Source organism: Aaosphaeria arxii (genome assembly GCF_010015735.1).
Source record: "Aaosphaeria arxii CBS 175.79 unplaced genomic scaffold BU24scaffold_2, whole genome shotgun sequence".
NCBI classification, from domain to species: Eukaryota; Fungi; Ascomycota; class Dothideomycetes; order Pleosporales; genus Aaosphaeria; species Aaosphaeria arxii.
This window is the reverse complement of record NW_022983475.1, coordinates 4,647,230-4,664,945: the sequence shown is the minus strand read 5'-3', so window position 1 is coordinate 4,664,945 and position 17,716 is coordinate 4,647,230. Positions and strand designations below refer to the sequence as shown.

General features: G+C 47.3%; 6 protein-coding genes across 6 annotated transcripts; 4 read left to right on the top strand and 2 right to left on the bottom strand.

Annotated features, from left to right (window-relative positions):
* Positions 1-4,241: 4,241 nt before the first annotated feature.
* BU24DRAFT_419749 (uncharacterized protein) lies at positions 4,242-4,691 on the top strand. The gene has a single exon (XM_033527294.1). The coding sequence runs from the start codon at positions 4,252-4,254 to the stop codon at positions 4,561-4,563; it is 312 nt and encodes a 103-aa protein (XP_033388511.1). The 5' UTR covers positions 4,242-4,251; the 3' UTR covers positions 4,564-4,691.
* Positions 4,692-5,214: 523 nt separating this feature from the next.
* BU24DRAFT_459780 (uncharacterized protein) lies at positions 5,215-6,114 on the top strand (the record flags this gene model as incomplete). Its single annotated transcript, XM_033531755.1, has 1 exon — positions 5,215-6,114. One exon carries the CDS (start codon positions 5,215-5,217, stop codon positions 6,112-6,114), a length of 900 nt encoding a protein of 299 aa, XP_033388510.1.
* Positions 6,115-6,225: 111 nt separating this feature from the next.
* Positions 6,226-7,901, bottom strand: BU24DRAFT_387416 (MFS general substrate transporter; the record flags this gene model as incomplete). The annotated part of the gene is made up of 3 exons (XM_033524966.1): positions 6,226-6,887; positions 6,940-7,622; positions 7,670-7,901. 3 exons carry the CDS (start codon positions 7,899-7,901, stop codon positions 6,273-6,275), a joined length of 1,530 nt encoding a protein of 509 aa, XP_033388509.1. The 3' UTR covers positions 6,226-6,272.
* Positions 7,902-8,044: 143 nt separating this feature from the next.
* BU24DRAFT_489985 (uncharacterized protein) lies at positions 8,045-10,285 on the bottom strand (the record flags this gene model as incomplete). Its single annotated transcript, XM_033533675.1, has 6 exons — positions 8,045-8,438; positions 8,493-8,696; positions 8,747-9,210; positions 9,259-9,399; positions 9,446-9,638; positions 9,694-10,285. The coding sequence occupies 6 exons, from the start codon at positions 10,283-10,285 to the stop codon at positions 8,215-8,217; spliced, it is 1,818 nt and encodes a 605-aa protein (XP_033388508.1). The 3' UTR covers positions 8,045-8,214.
* Positions 10,286-11,018: 733 nt separating this feature from the next.
* BU24DRAFT_387413 (putative benzoate 4-monooxygenase cytochrome P450) lies at positions 11,019-12,783 on the top strand (the record flags this gene model as incomplete). Its single annotated transcript, XM_033524965.1, has 3 exons — positions 11,019-12,025; positions 12,085-12,373; positions 12,424-12,783. The coding sequence occupies exons 1-3, from the start codon at positions 11,085-11,087 to the stop codon at positions 12,781-12,783; spliced, it is 1,590 nt and encodes a 529-aa protein (XP_033388507.1). The 5' UTR covers positions 11,019-11,084.
* Positions 12,784-13,333: 550 nt separating this feature from the next.
* Positions 13,334-15,019, top strand: BU24DRAFT_419747 (alpha/beta-hydrolase). The gene is made up of 4 exons (XM_033527293.1): positions 13,334-13,734; positions 13,805-14,028; positions 14,098-14,574; positions 14,640-15,019. Exons 1-4 carry the CDS (start codon positions 13,416-13,418, stop codon positions 14,847-14,849), a joined length of 1,230 nt encoding a protein of 409 aa, XP_033388506.1. The 5' UTR covers positions 13,334-13,415; the 3' UTR covers positions 14,850-15,019.
* The last annotated feature ends 2,697 nt before the right edge of the window (positions 15,020-17,716 follow it).

The window sequence follows — 17,716 nt, the reverse complement described above, 5'->3', positions numbered from 1 at the left end:
CTCATTCACTTCACTGTTTGTTAACAAAGCGACCTTCACTCGTCGCGCCATTTTTTCGCTTATTTGTTTGCCTTGAGGTCTTCTGAGACTCTCAACCATAAGTTTTCTCTCATCTTCTACATTTCTCCCCACAATTCCTCACTCAAAAAATACGTATCTAATTGCTTGCAATTTTTCCCCAGCGAGACCATGTCTCAACACAACCTGTCGCTGAACTCCAGCGCGCTACTAGCCAACACATCCAACACATACACTATATCTGAGGTTACAACTTCAATATGGTCTCTCGCTTTTCTATGTAAGTCACTAGACGTTATATTACTTCCATTCGCTATTCTAACTTCAACTTTAGTCAGTTTCATACTAGGACCCACCGCGTGCGTAATCATCGGTCTCTGCAAACCCCCTGCACCGCCAGTTATATACGAACGACCAGAACCGTCCTGGGATGAAGACATCAATGAAAAACACTATTCTTCAAAGAACTCATCGACGGATATCAGCCCCGGCCATCAATCTCTCAATAATCTTCTTTGGCCAGTCGAATATGCGCCAGGCCAGTGCCCTTTACCAACCTTTTCCGATGTATATATGGGAAACACCGAGTCGCAGCCCACACCCTACCACACACCCTATCACTGGCGTCTATGGCCTATGGAATTTGAGCCCCAACAGTGTCCACCGTCGACGTTTGGTGAAATCTTGCTCGCCTATGAGAGATGGCTTTACCAATCTTTCTTGGAAGACATTAGTTCCTACTGGGAGCATTCCTTCATCGGGCGCATATGGAACGGCACCGCCCGCCTTCTAAGGAGTCTTGGAAGAATTGGGGTCTTGCTATATCTGATAATCAAATTGTCCATCGTTTACTATTTCACGATCTACCACAAAGCAATACTCATGGTTCTCGCGGCGCTGTTGCCAATATCTGCGTACCTGCTCGCTGGACGGATTCGACACTGGATCAACTCCGGGAACAGTCTGGTTTCCTATCTTCGGAACCGGGTCATCGCCATCAATGACTTTGCGCTTCAACTTACCAACATATCTGAGTCCATAAGTCTCCAGAAAGAACAACTCGCCAGTCATGGAGATCTCTTCGGAACCATAGCAAAGCGCATAGACGACGTTGAGAAGGCGGCAGAAAAGGAGCACGGCACAATGGTGGAGAGTCTTAACGAGTTTTGGGAGGAGGGAGAGAAGCGACTTGAGGAGCGAGTCGTAGAACTCAAATTGGATATCTCAGAGACCGCAGAGGAACAGATCGAAAGCCTCAAAAGACGTTTGAAGGAGTTCACAGAATCGAAAATCACAAGTGTGGGATATCGCCTTGATTCCATCCAAGATGATACAGATCTCATGTTGGAGAAGGAGGGAAAAGAGCGAGAGAAGCTCCTTGACGCTGTCCAGAAAACTCTATATACCTTAGACGAACGTTTAAATGAGCAGATGGACACCATCGAGGGATTGGACCAGGGCCAGCAAGAGTTGCGCAAATCAGTGGACAAGCTGGAATTGGGGATCCTTACAAACCAAGCGATACCAACGGAAGAATCCGAGGAATCTGGTCAAGGCCCCAGGAGTCCTGATGTAAGGTCTGAAAAGCCCGAAAAACCCGATAATCTTGACAAAGAGTCTCAACGTTCTGGTGAAGGGTACGTGAATTTTGATGATGACTTCTTCGAGCCTGAAGAATCCGAAAACTCTGATGAGGACAAGAAATCTGAGATAATGGGTCCAATCACCGATGAGCGCTACTCTGAACTCCAGAGTTCGATTGAAAAGCTGGCGAGGCAAATGGAGTTGAAACAGCAAGAGGAAAGTCAAAGATTTGAGAAGGCGCTGTCCATTTCTACACAGCAGATCGCTAGACTGGAGCGCCAAAATGCCGAGTTGGAGAAACGACTCGAGGCTCAAGAAGACAAGAAGCGTACTTCTCATTCACCCAAACGTGACGCCGAAATCACTCAACTTCGGGATGAAGCTGGGCAGCTGGAGGAACGTCTCATCACAAAACAAAGTGAAATTGAAGCCAGATTCGAAAAGAGAATGGCAGCCAACTTCAAACATGGCTCCCAAAATGATACAGACGCTGCCAAATTGGAGAAACGATTAGGCGATAAATGGAAAAAGGATATCGAGACGTGCAAAAAGGATATCGAAATCGCACATACTGCTGCCATTGATCGAATCAGAGAAGATCATGAGAATTTCACAACACAGACAACTGATACCCTCGAGGAGCTCCAAGAGTCTTTGTATGAGGCAGACACCAACCGTGTCGATAGTCTTGTCAAAATGGATGAAAGTATCGAACTCCTCACAGGACGAATTGCGAAATGCGAAACTATATCAGATGAAACTCAAAGCAAGGTCAAAGATACCTCCAAGTCACTGGCTCTTGCCACAACCAACATCGCGGATTTCCAAAAGACCGTAAGGGACGTCAGAGAATCGTTTGCTGCGATCGAAGCCCAAGTGGCCAAGAATGCAGAGATGGCACCGTCAGAGGGGCCGGAGTCTGTATCAAGTAAATCAGAATCACGGAGTGTCACCGATATCCAAACACTCTCGCAGCGAATTGACACTTGCAGCCAAGACCTAGCGGACAACAAAGCAGCCTATGAGGAGCTGTTCAAGCTTATGAATGAGAAGAACAAAGCTGAACCAGAGCTAAACAAAGCAGTTGATGATCTGAAGACTTCTTTGGCATCTTTAAAGGGCCAGATGGATGTTATGAAGACAAATATAGAGGATAAGGCAGGCCGCGATGATCTTTCTTTACTTCATCAGAATAAACTTTTGTACGAGGAGACAACCAAGAAGATGGAAGACACCATCAAAAACCTCCAAGGGTCCTTGGATTACACCAACAAACACGTCGAATCTATAAAAGACGAAGACACTCAGGTTCACCTGTCAGTTGAAACTTATCGACAATCCCAACTTGAGATGGCTGCCAACGTCAAAGATCTGACCGAGCAGGTCAATCGCAAGATGAGAGCCGATCTCAAAGATCTCAAAACCTCGATCAAGTGCAATTCAGAGATGATAGAATCTGTCCAGGAAGAGGTGGGCAGAATGGTCCAGCCTTTAGATCTTCATGCACTAGTGGACTTCCAGAAACATACGGAGGCTTTCAACACAGAGACAGGGACGCTTATCAGCAGCTATAAAGCAAAGTTTGAAGCCTTGAATAAGGCAATTGATTCCATCCAGCAAGAGATAAAGAGTAAGGCGGACGCTGAATCCGTCACTGCTCTTGGCAATCGTCAAGCCCAGACAGATAGTTCTCAAGCTGAGATGAAAATGTCTGTTCATGAGTTGAAGGATTCTTTCGAAAAGGTCTCGAGTATTGTAAGCTCTACTCAGACAGAGCAGGCTTCAGTATTGCTCCGTCTCAGTACGTTGGCAGATGATTTGAAGACAATCACAACAAAGGCTGAATCTCTGGATCAACATATTCAATCTCACGTCAACGCCTTCATCACTCATGCTCATGAATTTGAGGAACGCAAGAGCAACGTGGACGAGTCCATCAGGTTGATCAAAATTGAACTTGACTCAATCAAGGAGACATCTAGTGCTCAGGAAACTGAACTTGAAAATCTCCGAAAGGAATTCGATGGTGCGAAGCCCGACGACTCTAGTGATGAAAGCTCCGAGGAATCGACGGCTTCTGCCGAGCAGTCTTCATTCTACAAGAGTATGGACGACAAAATTACTGCTATAGAAACAAAAATTGACACCGAATTGTTGTCGGTAGTACAAGAGGCCTGCTTTGCATTTGAGTCACTAGACGAAGAGGTCAAACTATTCAAGGAGGCCACCGAAAGCAGCCAGAAGAAATTCGTCCAAACAATTCAAGGTGGAATCTTCCAAAAGAAAGAATTCCAAGAGGGGTTTAAGGCGCGACTAGAAGGCGTGGCACCCAATGACCATGCTACTGCATTCCAGGCTTTCTCCAACTCGATGTTCCATGCAATCAACTCCCACGAAGATCGCCTGCATCGAGCATTTCCAGGCCCTCGGAAGACCACGGATATCCAGAAAAGCTTGGGTGCTCCCACTAGAGAAAAGTCACAGGATGAACAAGGTGGTAATATTGCACCCCAAAAAGGATACAACTCTTATGGACCTGAGATGATGCAAGACCCCCGTACACTCCATAGTCCGAATTCATTCAATGGTTCTCTGCAACCATCTCCAAATATCATGGGCCCGCACCCGCCAACTCATCCAGGACAATATATGCAGCAGCACGGTTCAAATATCCCACGAAGCGCCGATTCTCAACGAGGTCATCCACATTCAAATTCCAGGGGAAGACAGAGGAATAGGCCAAGGAAGAACCCGCAACCACAAGCTGGAAGCATACAAACTCAACAGAGCCAAAATGTAATCTCACAGTCTCCTGCAATGTCACAATCTCCGGCGATGTCACCTCCTCCGGCAATGTTGCCGTCGCCCGTTGTCTCGCAGCCACCTGGACTGAATCCCGCTACTCCAGAATTCCAGCCATCCAGCTTCGCCCCAGATCAGTATCCTCCAGGCCCCAGCTAAGCAACTAACAGTACAACGGTTATCTGACACGCTAGTGGAGGTTTAATAGCAGCCAACTGTACAGCCGTTTTCTATTGTTAATGCATGCTATACTTACATGCTAATTTTCTGTATTGATATTCCTGCGTTTGATCTTGCCCTCTAGTAACTGTAGGAAAGTGGACCAACCACTGCTTTACAAATAGATACTGAGCAACCAAATTTCATTGTAATATGCGTTTCTATTATTAGATGGCATTTCACCTTCCTTTGTGATTTTATACTTGCTGTGTATCTACATATCTAAATGTGTGCCACGCCCAAGCTTCCCTACCAATAATTCTACCAACTCTTAATTTCAGCTGATTGCGGTCATTCAGAGAGTAAATGATTGATTTCATTTCAAGTGAATTTACTCTTGTATTGTTGGCAATGACGTACCAGTCATGTGTAGTTTTCAAAGAAGGGTTATAAACAACGCAAAATAGGAACAAAGTTCGTTACAGTTCACTAATTCATTGATTATACAACGCTCTTTGCTTGAATGAATAGTTTGCTATTGCCTTGATGCTTTATGATGGGCTCTGAGCATCAATTTTCCGATCATACCACCTTCAACTTCTGTGCCTCAACAGTCTTGAGGTCAGACTTAATCACAAGGCTTAAGTCAATATGTCTTTCCATACTGATATCGTAAACTGTATCCGCAGCAAGTTTACGAAATTCATGGATCAAACAGTCCTCCTAGCCACTCTCACCAGTTTTTTCATACTATACTATTTCGTCGTCGGTTCACGTAGAGAGTCCTGTCCATCGAAATTCGTTGCAAATGTCAACCTCAACCAGTCCGAGGCGTACATGATGGTACCCAAAGACACGCACGGATGCATTCTCGATCCAATCAACAACATCTCAAGGAGTGAGGCGCGCAGTGGAAAAGGTCTGCCTTCTTACTTCGTCATCGAGCAAGCAAACAGCATTCCAGAGTGTGAAGCTTTACACAGCTCTGAATGTGCCGAGACCTTCAAGACCATTATTCTAGTCGGAAGTGACTTCTGTCCACTCTCAAACATCTACGAAGAAAACAAATTTTATATCCACGATGCTTTGAAGGACATGTACAACCTTATCATTCTGAACATATTCCAGGCCCTAGTAATGATAGCGCTTGTAGAATGCTTGCGACGTCGTGAAGCCTCTAGAGTATATCAATTCTGCCAAGAGATGATCCAAGATAATGCGGAGCGTGGAAACGAGATCAAGGAAGTCGACACTAAGCTTCGGAAATGGAATCAATTTTTCGACAAAAAGACTGATAATTCTGATGAGCAGTCCAAGAAACTTGAATATGATATTGCATCACTACAGGCTGAACTGCGTATGCAGAATGTGGAAGAGATCAGAGGTCAAGCTAGCAAGACTGCCCGATGGATTGAAGGCCTCATAAAAGGTGAGAAGGAATTTAAGCAGGTTAAGTTTCTTCAAGTATGCTTGGACGAGCATGAAGATGACATCAAAAGGCTTACAAGTGAGCTAGAAGCTCTGAAAACAATCAAGAACAGAACTGAATAAATGTATCGATGTTGTACGTAAGGATTCACTGAGAAAATGTAACTATACAGTTCAAACTAATGCTTCTAGCTTCAAGTTATGATCATAGTGAGCTAGGACAGACTACCAGGCATCGAGTTCCAATTACACGTTTGTGGTTTGATGACGTGATAAGCTGTTTATAGCCTCCAACGAAATTCCGGATGCTTCCATTCTAGATCTTGAGCTTCTTGTAAATTGTGACCACTTAACACCTGCTCCGCGTCCACTAGCTCCCTTCGCTGATTGTCGCGGTTCATCCAGATCTCCAGCAGCACGGCGATGACGACAATTATTCCAGCAGCCGCCAAATTTAGCCCATTGCCAATCCTATAATTCGGCCCGTCGAATGGTAAGTAGCTCCAAGTAGCGATAAGTCCACCAATATTTCCCAGCATAACATTAAAACCAATGGCTGAAGAGCGGGCGGTGTCTGAGTTCACATTCGCAGATACCTGTGCATTGCAAAGAGCACCAAATGCGAATGAGCCAGCAGCACCCACGAATGTCGCACCGTATCGAAGCGATGTTGCAGTGCTAGAACTACCCAGGAACATGGCATAGCCAATTCCTGTGATCACAGCACCCACTAGCATTACCACGTTTCTCCGATCGAATCGCCAAGCAATGCCGCAAAAGAATAGTGTAAAGACGGCCCCAACAATAAAAGGAGGGACTGAGTAGAGTTGTTGGGATATGACAGTGTTAAGCGGATATATCGTGCGAACAACAGTGGGCGTAAAGAAAGAGATTCCCTAAGCAACATTAGCAATCGTTCTTGTAGTTTTATTCTACTGAGAAACCTACCTGCACTGTGATGTTGATGAGTAACAGAATACAGGCGGTAGACAAGGTGACAGGATTGGCAATGCCACGAATAATTTTCATGCGATCAAAGCCGTCCAAAACCTCTGTGGCTGCTACCCGCTCGCGTTTGATGCGTGCAAGAGCGAGGTCCTTCTCATCCTGGGACAGCCATCGAGCAGTCTCCGGGCGATCTGTTAGTGTAAAGAAAGCAATAAGGGAGCAGCCGACAGTAATGATGCCTTCGATCGAGAAGATCATTTGCCATCCACGAGTGCTTCCGAAATGATCTAATCGCAGGATTCCTGACGCTAGCAGGCCACTGAAAGCGCCCGAAAGTGGCCCCATGACAATGTAGAGAGACAATCGGAATGCGAGCTCGTTACGAGGATACCAACGAGAAAGGTAGTAAGCAATTCCAGGCAGCAGGCCTGACTCAAATACACCAAGTAGAAATCGGATTCCACATGCTGTTTTCAAGTCTCGTACAAAGGCGAAGCAGATAGTCAAAATACCGAAGACGACTGAAATTCCAGGAAGAAACCAACCTGGACCTATCCATTTGCAAGCCATATTGGACGGTATCTCAAAGATTATGTATGCAATGTAAAATACGGAGAGAACAAGATTGTAATCATAGCCTTTCAGGCCAAGCTCTCTCTCGAATCCTGCCAGCCGTGCGTTTCCTTTTATGCTGTAAGTAAATGAGATATGAATTTCACGCAAAACTTACCAATGTTGACTCTATCGATGAAGCACAGAGCATAGAGAAGAGCTACTGTAGGAATAACGTAAAGATCGATCTTCCAACGAAGTTGTGCTTCGGCTTTGCGGTCCGTACTGGTATCAGTAGTTAATTCATGCGATGCGACTATAGTCTTTGCTTCTGTTTCGCCATAGCTTTCGATGTGTTCCACTCTGGCTTCTTCAACTGACGACTTCTTTTTTGTTCGGAAATCAGACATTGTTTGTGAGGCTAAATCTGGTAATGTACAAGCTTCGCTGGCAGAACGTGTTTCCAATACGACGGAAAAAAAAAAGGGAGCACTATGTGCGCAAGCTTGAATTAATATTCTGACGACTACGCAAGTAAATACCCCACAGGTTTCTGTCTTTAAATCTGGGGAAACAGACAGGGAAATCTTGGTGTTCGGAACAATAGTGTGGGGAGTATGGAGGTGGCGGGAAGCGTGATCCCGATTGGTCAGACGGAGCCGATGAAATCCCCTTCCAACACCAGAAGTGCAGAGATCTAAGCAGATCTGATATCGGCAGTTGTTAAAAAGGGAACAAGTTGGAATCGTCCTGTAAAAGATCGATATCCGTGCAGTGAGCAAAGAAATCATCAGCTGTTTCGATGATGAGGTCGAACATGGATCCCATTGCAAGGTCAGAGGAGAAGCAGACCTGGTTCAAGTCCTCCGCGTCTAAACTTGAGCCTATTACTGGGCCAGTGGTCCCCATTTGATGACTTCCGTCGTTGATGCTTTCTACCTCGTTGGCTTCCAATGCCTTCAATTAGTTGCGATCTTGTATGGGGTTTGGTTACTGCGTACCGAGAATATCATATCCTTGAATGTATTGCTTCATACAATTCCTCCCTTTCCAACTTATGAGACTCGATCCTCCCACCGTCCGAAGAGCGTCAAGGCTTTGCTGCATGGATCTTCGAATATCTTTCGCATTAATGCATTCTTTAAGTTTCGGAAATCGAAGAAGGAAAATCATGGCGCCTAGGAGGTGTAGGCTTGTACTAAAAACTTGCTTCTTTCAGCATAATACGTAGGTCGAAGAGATCATTCCCATGTACCAGAGTAATTTGCAGTCCACCATGCAGCATAGCGATTGATAAACGTTGAGTCGTTTTCGATGACCGAGGTGAATATGCCTTGAAGTTCCATGGCACTTCGAGCGTCATGGGAGAGAGCGCTAATAACGCCGTCCCAGATTGGTTCTGGAATCGCTTCATCATCGGCCAGCGCGAAATCAGTCAGAAATCTTGAAAGAACAGCTTTGTTGATGGACATGGCAACTCGATGATAATATATCGATAGTATTATGTCAAAGCGCTTTCGATTGCAATACTCTGGCCTTTGACCTATGAAGCTTGAGGCTTTCACTATAGAGAAGGACCCTAGATTGCTTTGCCAGGCTGAGAGCCGCAGCAGAAGCCGAGTTCTGGCTACTATCAAATCATCAAGGCATATGGAGTCGGTTGATATGTTGAAATCATACAATCTTTCCAGGACCTCATATATAATAGAACAGAGAGAGCTTTTGTTTTGTGAGAGCGACAGCGAGTATTGTTAGGGTGGCACTTACACCTTGTGGCAAAAGAATTGAACGTTGTCGACACAATCCGGACTTTGAGGTTGATTAGTGATGCTAAACGGCCGTATTGCCTCGATTCGATTGTAATGCTCGGGAATCATTGCAGGTCGTCCCAAGGACAGAGTAAGAATACTGCATCTCCTCAGTATATCATCAAAATGAGTTAGCTCAGACTTACCGGTCTTGTAATATCACTCCAAACCAGATACATTTACGTTGTTCTTTGTCCTCTTCGTTGGAAGCACGATAAGATGATGGGGCATGAAGACCTAATTGAAAAGCAGCTTTGACGCTCAAAGCATGGTAAGTCCAGCTTGATACTGATCTTTGATGGTTTTGTTGGAAGATCGTGAGTAGAAGGAAGATTTGTACTGGAATTTCGATTAGGCTTTCGTGAACAAACAGTGCAAAATTAAGTTTTCTCACCCAACTCTACACTGGTCTTTCTGATCGTCAACGTGTCTAAAAGGGTTACAGCACATCTATAGAAGATTTCGGACTCAGGTTTGCCGAGCGAGCTTGACGCATGGGCCCATATTATGTTGAGCAGGACACGAAGGGTTCGACGGACTTGTGTAGGACGCATTTGTCGTGCTTGGTGATAATCCCATAACAAAGATGCCTTGTTAACGTATGGGAACACAAGATTGATGGAAGAGAAGAAAGTGTCAAAGAGCGATAGAGCATATTGCTCATCGGGCATTCCGTAAGGGTCAAAGGCCGAATACGGAACTGGTGGTTGTTCGTTTCTCGGGAGCTCATCTTGTTGTTCGCTTGTCCATGTTCGAAGTAAGGCCTGTTTATTTGGGAACTTTGCTCTAGCAATTTGAGCAAATGCATTTGATAGAGCTCCGAAGTGGGTATGGTTCGAACTAGGGCCGAAGAATCCTGTGTCTCGAGGTGCATCATGGCCGAATGCATCCGTTGCGAGCGTATCAACAGCAGATTCTTCATCGACTGGGAGCGACGGCGGAGGGATGTTACAACCTTTTTCTTGAATAACTCTCGGGACTATCATGTTTACCCTTTTTGAATTTTGGGAGGGGGTTATACCCGCTCCATTCGTTTTGGGTGGACTTTCATACAGGCAGTTTACCTGCAGGCGTCCACAAGAGGTACAGCTTGGTCGGAGGCCATCACACTGGTTCAATCAAAATCAATGTCTCACAAGTGATGGGAATATGAATACTGTCCAGAGTATGTTCAATGGCTTACTTTAATTTTACGAGCCCTGCACTGAGTGCAGGCTAACTCGACTCTCCTTCGTTTTATGGGACTTGAAGCCATAGACTACCGAGAGACCAAAAGCCTTTCTATTACAGACAGCTACCGCTGCACAGCGTCGTAGATATATGTGTTCCAAATTTTCGAGAATGGATATGTCTCAATGATCACCAAATTAGCGTCTTGTCATGAGTGGCCGGGTGGTATTAAATGCGTACATCGTTCACGTCGTGGTCAATGAGAGTCTCTCTGGAGATGCAACATTCGATTCTCAATAATGCTTCGGTCGCTTTCGCGAACGTCGAGCTCGTCTCATGAAAACTCTCTCATGGTAGTGATGGTGCACCCTGTCACGCTTGGGTGGCATCCACAGCATCCATCAGGAGCCATGATGCGGGGAAGTGGAGCCAATCGGGAAAACGCTTCCCGTGAATTATGGGCAATCCGGGATCTCCGCAAGCACTAGTTGTTGCAGATCAATTCATCAGAGTAATCAATCCTATTTTAAATTGATGTAGGTCCGAAACTCAAGACATAGAAAAACCGATATCCCCGAATGCTTTGCTTTGAACAGCGACGTTTTGTTGTGCAAGATGGCTCTCCTTCACATGATCGAACCATTGCGAAATCATCCATTTTGTGCTATCAGTGGCTTTATCTTGCTGCTGACATTTATCTATGTTTTATACCAACAGTTTATTCACTCATTATCAAAGTACCCAGGCCCTTTTATGGCTTCTTTGACCGATATCTGGCAGGTCTCTCAATTCCTGTCCTTAAGACAACCATATCGCTTGACCGAGCTTCATCAACGTTACGGCCCGATTGTGCGATATGGACCCAACAAGATTAGCATCACTCATGAAGAGGCTATCTCTGCAATATATCAGAAGAGTTCCCGCTCAATGCCGAAAACCGAGTTCTATGATGCTTTCGGTGGATTCCATCCTAATGTATTTGGGACTCGAGACGAGGCGCATCATGCTGTCAGGCGTCGACACATGTCGCATTCCTTTTCTATGACAAGTATCAAGGAGATGGAATATCTTCTTGATGCAAATATCAACATATTGAGAGCAAAAATCCGCCGACGCGCCTTGGCTGGCGAAACTTTCGATTTAAAGAAGGCACTGCATTATTATGTAGTCGATGTGCTATTCGAGCTGGCCTTCAGCGGATCTTTCAATGTACAAGAATCAGAGGATGACTCTCAAATGCCACCAGTCAAGGAACACACTCTTCTGGGATCAGCCATCGGCGCCTGGACAAATATGCGTCTGGTTCTTAAGAAGTGGCTACCAATGCTACCATCGAAACGAGTTCAGGCGCTATTCGACGGACGAAAAGCATGCATTGAACTTGCCTCAAGGAGTGTGCAAAAGCGGCTAAATGACCTTGAAATGGAAAAAGATAATGAAGTTGCAGGCAAAGGTCAACAACGGGACCTTTTGACACGACTCATATTGGCAAAGGATCCGGAAACCGGTCAAAGGCTGACACAACAAGATTTGGAGACAGAGGCCTTTGGTTTCATGTGAGTCTACCCCGTATCAATGCGCAATGGTTGAATAATGTATTGACTGGGTATCTCAGCATCGCGGGAACACATACTACTACAGCGACAACCGCACTCCTCTTTTGGAATCTTTTACATAACCCCAAGTATATGAATGAATGCGTGAAAGAGATTGACGCTAGATTTCATACCCTTGAGGATAGTCAATCGGCCTACTCTATCGCTCAAGTGGAAGGATCTCTGTCTTTCCTGCGTAAATGCGTGAAGGAAAACTTCCGTATCACTCCAGTATTCACCATGCCACTAGAACGCCGAGTTACAGCTGCCGAAGGTGTCTCGATATCCGGCCACCATTTCCCACAAGGTGTAGGTGCAACTCTGACCAATTTTGATTTTCAAAAATTAAAGCTTCGTAGACCAGCCTCGCAGTATGCAACCATGCGTTCCATCATAATCCGGCAGTATGGGGCGAAGACCATAACATATTTGATCCATACCGGCACCAGAACATCGAACACGGGAGTTCATTGTTTCATTTTGGTCTCGGGGGAAGGCAATGTATTGGTAAGAGCATGGCTCTGGCTAACATCTACAAAATTAGCAGTACACTTCTAAAAGAGTTTGACTTTCAATTGGCGGATGAAGAGGAAAGATTAGCGGTCGAACGCGGTCATTTTCATGGCGTCCTTCCGCAACTTATCAGCGTAGGCGTTAGCGATCTGGAGGGGCCTTTGATGGTGAAAGCGAAGTTGAGGGACATGCGCTTGAAGGTCTAAAAATATAAGGAATTGGCATCCAAACCAGATACCATATGGTAAAATGGAACATGTCGCCTTGTTACTCTCGGCTTCTGTGAGGCATCGCTGCACCGGCGGGAAACATCTCGTCCATTTGTAATATAAAAAAGCTCATCAAATCATACTGATACTTTGAATTCATTGCGAGGCCACGACGACGTACACATATGATTGCGACCGCCCACACTAGGTTCACATATTTCCTCATTTGCTAATTCACTGTAGATTCGGACCATTTCAGACCATTTCAGATTCATAGAAGGTTCTGTATAACTTTTGCGAGTTCCAAAAATCGATTCTAAAGTTGCTGCAATTACCCCAACAAATCTCTGTGCACTGTTACTGACGTAGAGCAAGTCTTCCCTTCAATTCGTTCATTGAGACTTGCTGAAAACCAAACGCTACTCTCGAGCCCATAATGGCGAACGTGGCATGCATACAATTAGTGGAGACCAAAAGCACTCCTCAAGCCAAGTGCTGACAGGTCCATCACAGTGCATAGAAAATAACAAACGCCCACCCTAGCCGCCCCGCACGTGCAACACCACGACCTCAATGATCTGCAATTACCCTGAGCAGATCAACACAACACCCTCTCATCATACAACACAATGCATGACATAAAGCCATACACCATCTCGATACCCGATTCTCAAATCGACAATCTTCGCCAAAAGCTCGCGCTGACGACCTTCCCGGATGAATTAGACGACGCAGGATGGGACTATGGGGCGCCGCTCCAGGACGTGAAACGTATCGCGACGCATTGGAAAGATGCGTACGACTGGAGGAAAGCCGAAGCTTCCCTGAACAAATTGCCCAATTTTATGACGATTATCGATGTTGATGGGTTCGGTCCGATCGACATACATTTTGTCCACCAGAAGAGCGAGGTCAAGAATGCGATTCCATTACTCTTTGTGCATGGATGTATGTGAAACCCACGATATTCCAGGCTCGTCGAGAAAATCATGCGAGAATAAGTCGCTGAATGATACAGGGCCTGGGAGCTTCATCGAAGTTACCAAGATCTTGCCTATCCTGACAGGAGGTGAGAAGAATGGTGGTCCGGCATTCCACGTGGTGGCTCCATCGTTACCAAACTTCGGGTTTTCCGGTGGCATCAAGAAGAAAGGTTTCGATCAGCCGCAATACGCCGAAGTTTGTCACAAACTGATGCTTGCACTTGGTTACGGAGAATATGTCACCCAAGGTGGAGATTGGGTAAGTCTGAAAAAGAAGCAGCAGCAACAACCCCCCGCCCCCAATTCCAAAGCTAAAGCGGATTGCCAGGGATTCGGCATTACTCGCACGATGGGCCAACTCTTCCATCACCAAGTCAAAGCCTCGCATATCAACACCGTAGTCTCCGGCCCACCCATCAGCCTCTGGAACCCCTTCGCCTTCTGCAAATTCCTCTTCCTCTACGCCCTCAAATGGTACACGCCAGCCGAGCTTGAGGGCCTCAAGCGCACGCAAGACTACCGCGACCGGGGCCAGGGGTACTACCACCAGCAGACTACGCGCCCGCAGACGCTCGGCTATTCCCTCGCTGATAGCCCTGTCGGGCTGTTGGGGTGGGTGTACGAGAAGCTGGGGATCTGGTCCGATGGGTATGAGTGGTCGGACGACGAGGTTTGTACTTGGTTGAGTATCTATTGGTTTAGTACTGCTGGGCCCGCGGCCAGCGTGAGAATCTACTATGAGGCTGCACGGGACAGCAACAATGTCTTTGAGAAGGCCATGAAATACAACGGAAAAGTTCCGCTGGTGAGTTGGAAGTGTACATGCGTGATAGAACAGGGAATCGAAATCGCTGATCGCTGGTCGTCTAGGGCTTGTCGTATTTTCCAAAGGAAGTATGTCTTCTGCCACGTGCATGGGGTCCCACGCTGGGGCCTATCATATTCCGGAACGAGCATGACCATGGAGGCCACTTTGCTGCTTATGAGGTGCCTGATCGGCTGGCTGGTGACTTGGGAATTATGTTCGGGAGAGGTGGGCCAGCGTTTGGGTGTGTGCCTGGAAAGGATGGCTATGCATGATTGTATGCAACATTTAGATAAGATGACTGCTCTGTTCATTGTCACGATGCATGAGGACATGTAACTGCCAATAAGGATATCGATAAAATGCGTTATAGTCATAGCGATAATATATATCAGCTAGAAGGAAAATCATTATTCAGGCGCAAGATATGAAGTATACTGGCCCATAGTCGTCATACAAGAAAATAACGTACGCAAAAGACAAACTGCCGAAAATGTGACGGAGTACATCTTACAAATACAATATGCCTCCCAAGCAGCAGAAAAGAGAAAAAGATGATGAAAGCAAATATGGTGGTATAGAACAGCCACAAACGCCAGTCAATGAAGAACCAGATGTCCGATCTGTAGTATCCCTTCCATGTTCTAAAAGTCCTCGCGTAAATTTCATTTCGGCTCATATTCCTTACACTCCTTCTCATTTCACTATCTTCTTCAGCCCTCCGAAGAAGCCTTTGATACCTCCATCATCCTTCTTCCGCCTGCTTCCGGTGTGTCGATCAGTCTCACTGCGCCTTGGTCGATGGCGAGGCTCCTCATCGGCGTGGCGAGTACGCGGACGATCAGGATCATCTCGACGACTAACGGGTCTTTCTTTCTCCGTCACTGATATACGACGGCTTCTGGGTCGCTCGGCTTCCATCGCAGAAGTTCTTCGACTGCGGTGGCGACGCTCGCGGCGTTCTGCAGATGATGTAGATGCAACACCAACAACTGCCGCAGCATCCTCCATTGGTGGCTCGGTCGAGCGGTCCATGACAGGCTCAGGCTCAAGCTCAAGCTCAGGCTCTGGCACTGCTTCAATTTCGCCCTCGGCATCCAGAACAGGTTCTTCAGGTTCAGGCACTGAAGGATGCTCATCCACGACTGGGTCTGCGAAAGTGACACCACCGTCGCGACCGCCTGACATCCCATCTTTCACAGCACGTGAGGCCCGGCGCTCCTCCTTTCGAGCCCGGTGGGCTGCTTCCTCTTCAGCAGATCGAATCTCACGTTTCTGGTGATGTGAAGTCGAATGACGTCGACTGCGATGTGGTCGCTCAGCACGCTCCCTACTGCCATTGGAAGACTGGTGGCTGCTCGGAGGCCGTTCATTGTCTTTCAATCCAGCTACTGGATCCGCTCTGACCTTACTGGCATGCTTTGGTGATCGTGATACTGGTGCTGCTGCAGTTTCGGCTTTTGATCGTCCAAACAGACCGCCGAGTACACTATTCCGTTTTGCTTGCTTCTGAGAGTCTCTTCGATGCTCACCCATTGTGTTCCGCCGGCTCGGTCTATGTGGGGTAGGCGGCGAAGCTGGAGTGGCCTCGAAATCATCTTCTTCAGCAGCTCGACGAGCAGCGTCACGAGTCTGTGGACGTTCTGGTTCTTCAACCTCGTCTGGCGGAGCTGGCGCTTGCCTAGCCTTCTCCTTCTCTGCTCTGCGCTGGCGGCGCCTTTGGCGCGCTTCTTCTTCCTCTTGTTCGGCTCTCTCTGCTTCCAACCGCTTCTTTTCCTTCTCTGCCTCGTGTCGCTTTCTTCTTGCTTCATGTCTAATCCGACGAGCCTCTTCTTCCTCTGCGAGCAATTCTGCCGCCTTTCTTGCTCGTTCCTCGTGCCGTCTTCTACGCGCTTCTCGAATCCGTTCCTCTTCCTCTTGCGCTTGTCTTTCTCTTTCAGCGCGCTCCGCTCGTCGAGCCTCGCGTCTTTGTCGTTCGAGATCTTCCTCCTCTGCGGGAAGCGACCGATGCTTACTCTCTCTTCCATCGCCTCTCTCTCGATGCCGATGAGATCGCTCCTTGTGTTCTCTATGTTCTCGTTCCTTGCTGCTGCTACTCTTTTCCCGATCACGATCGGTCATACTGTCTCTACGCTTACGTGCGGAGCCGATCAGTTTCGAGGCAGCGAGGAAGGCCATGGGAGCTCCCGCAGATCGCTCGTTGGTACTTGCATTGCTATCCCGCCGCTTGCCAGAGTGCTTTGGTGAATCCCGGTGTGAGTGAGAGTGTCGGCGACGGTGTTTCTCTCGCACCGGTGTAGCCGGGGAATCCTGTGAGGCCGGCTCCTCAACCGCGGTTTCATTCGGTGGTGTAACAGGAGCTACCGTAGCTTCTGCAGTTGCGCCCAGTTCCTCTGGTTGAGGTTCGACCGTAGCCTCTTGTGGTAAGTCCACTACATTGTCGAGTCCCCGTTCTTCTACGACTGCGGTTGTATTGGGGGAAATATCTACTGGATCCTCTTCAGCCTGTTCGGGGAGAGGTGAGACTTCCTCTGCTGGCACAGGTAATTGCTCAGGCTCTGTCGATTCCAGTTCTGTTGGTTCTTCGACAAGTGGTTCATTGTCAAGAACTCTGTCCTCGATGGCCGTTTCGTCAACGAGCGCAGGCGGGTCTACGATCGCTTCATCGGCTGGTCCTTCAGTTAAAATACCTTCAGCTACTTCATCCTGATCATTCGAAGGTTCTAGATCTGGTTGGGATGCAGCAACAGCCTCTGGCGGAGACGGCTCCTTAGAGGGAACCGAAAGATCTTCTGATGATGATTGCGGGTTTGAATCAGGTACCACAGGATCAAGCTGATGAGCGTCGTCCTCTTCTGCCTCTTGAAGTGGCGCAACCTCTTCTTCCTCTTCAGGTGGCTGCTCAGTTGGTTCTTCGCTCTCAGCAGGGGGATCTCCGCTGCCTGTTTCTGCAGGTGGCGGTTCTTCAGTACCCGGGCGTTGCGTAGGATCGTCTCTGGGGGACTCATTGACTTCATCATCGCCTTGTTGAGAGCCCTCTACCGGAGGTGCCACTTGTTCTGCGGGAGGCTCTTGTTCTGCGGGAGGCTCTTGTTCTGCGGGAGGCTCTTGTTCTGCGGGAGGCTCTTGTTCTGCGGGAGGC

Excerpts from the sequence above, each read along its gene's own strand:
- BU24DRAFT_419749 (XM_033527294.1), top strand. The coding sequence starts at position 4,252 with ATGCAGCAGCACGGTTCAAATATCCCACGAAGCGCCGATTCTCAACGA.
- BU24DRAFT_419747 (XM_033527293.1), top strand. The coding sequence starts at position 13,416 with ATGCATGACATAAAGCCATACACCATCTCGATACCCGATTCTCAAATC. Across the intron at positions 14,029-14,097 it reads TCACCCAAGGTGGAGATTGG|GGATTCGGCATTACTCGCAC; the intron begins GTAAGTCTGAAA and ends GCGGATTGCCAG. Across the intron at positions 14,575-14,639 it reads ACAACGGAAAAGTTCCGCTG|GGCTTGTCGTATTTTCCAAA; the intron begins GTGAGTTGGAAG and ends CTGGTCGTCTAG.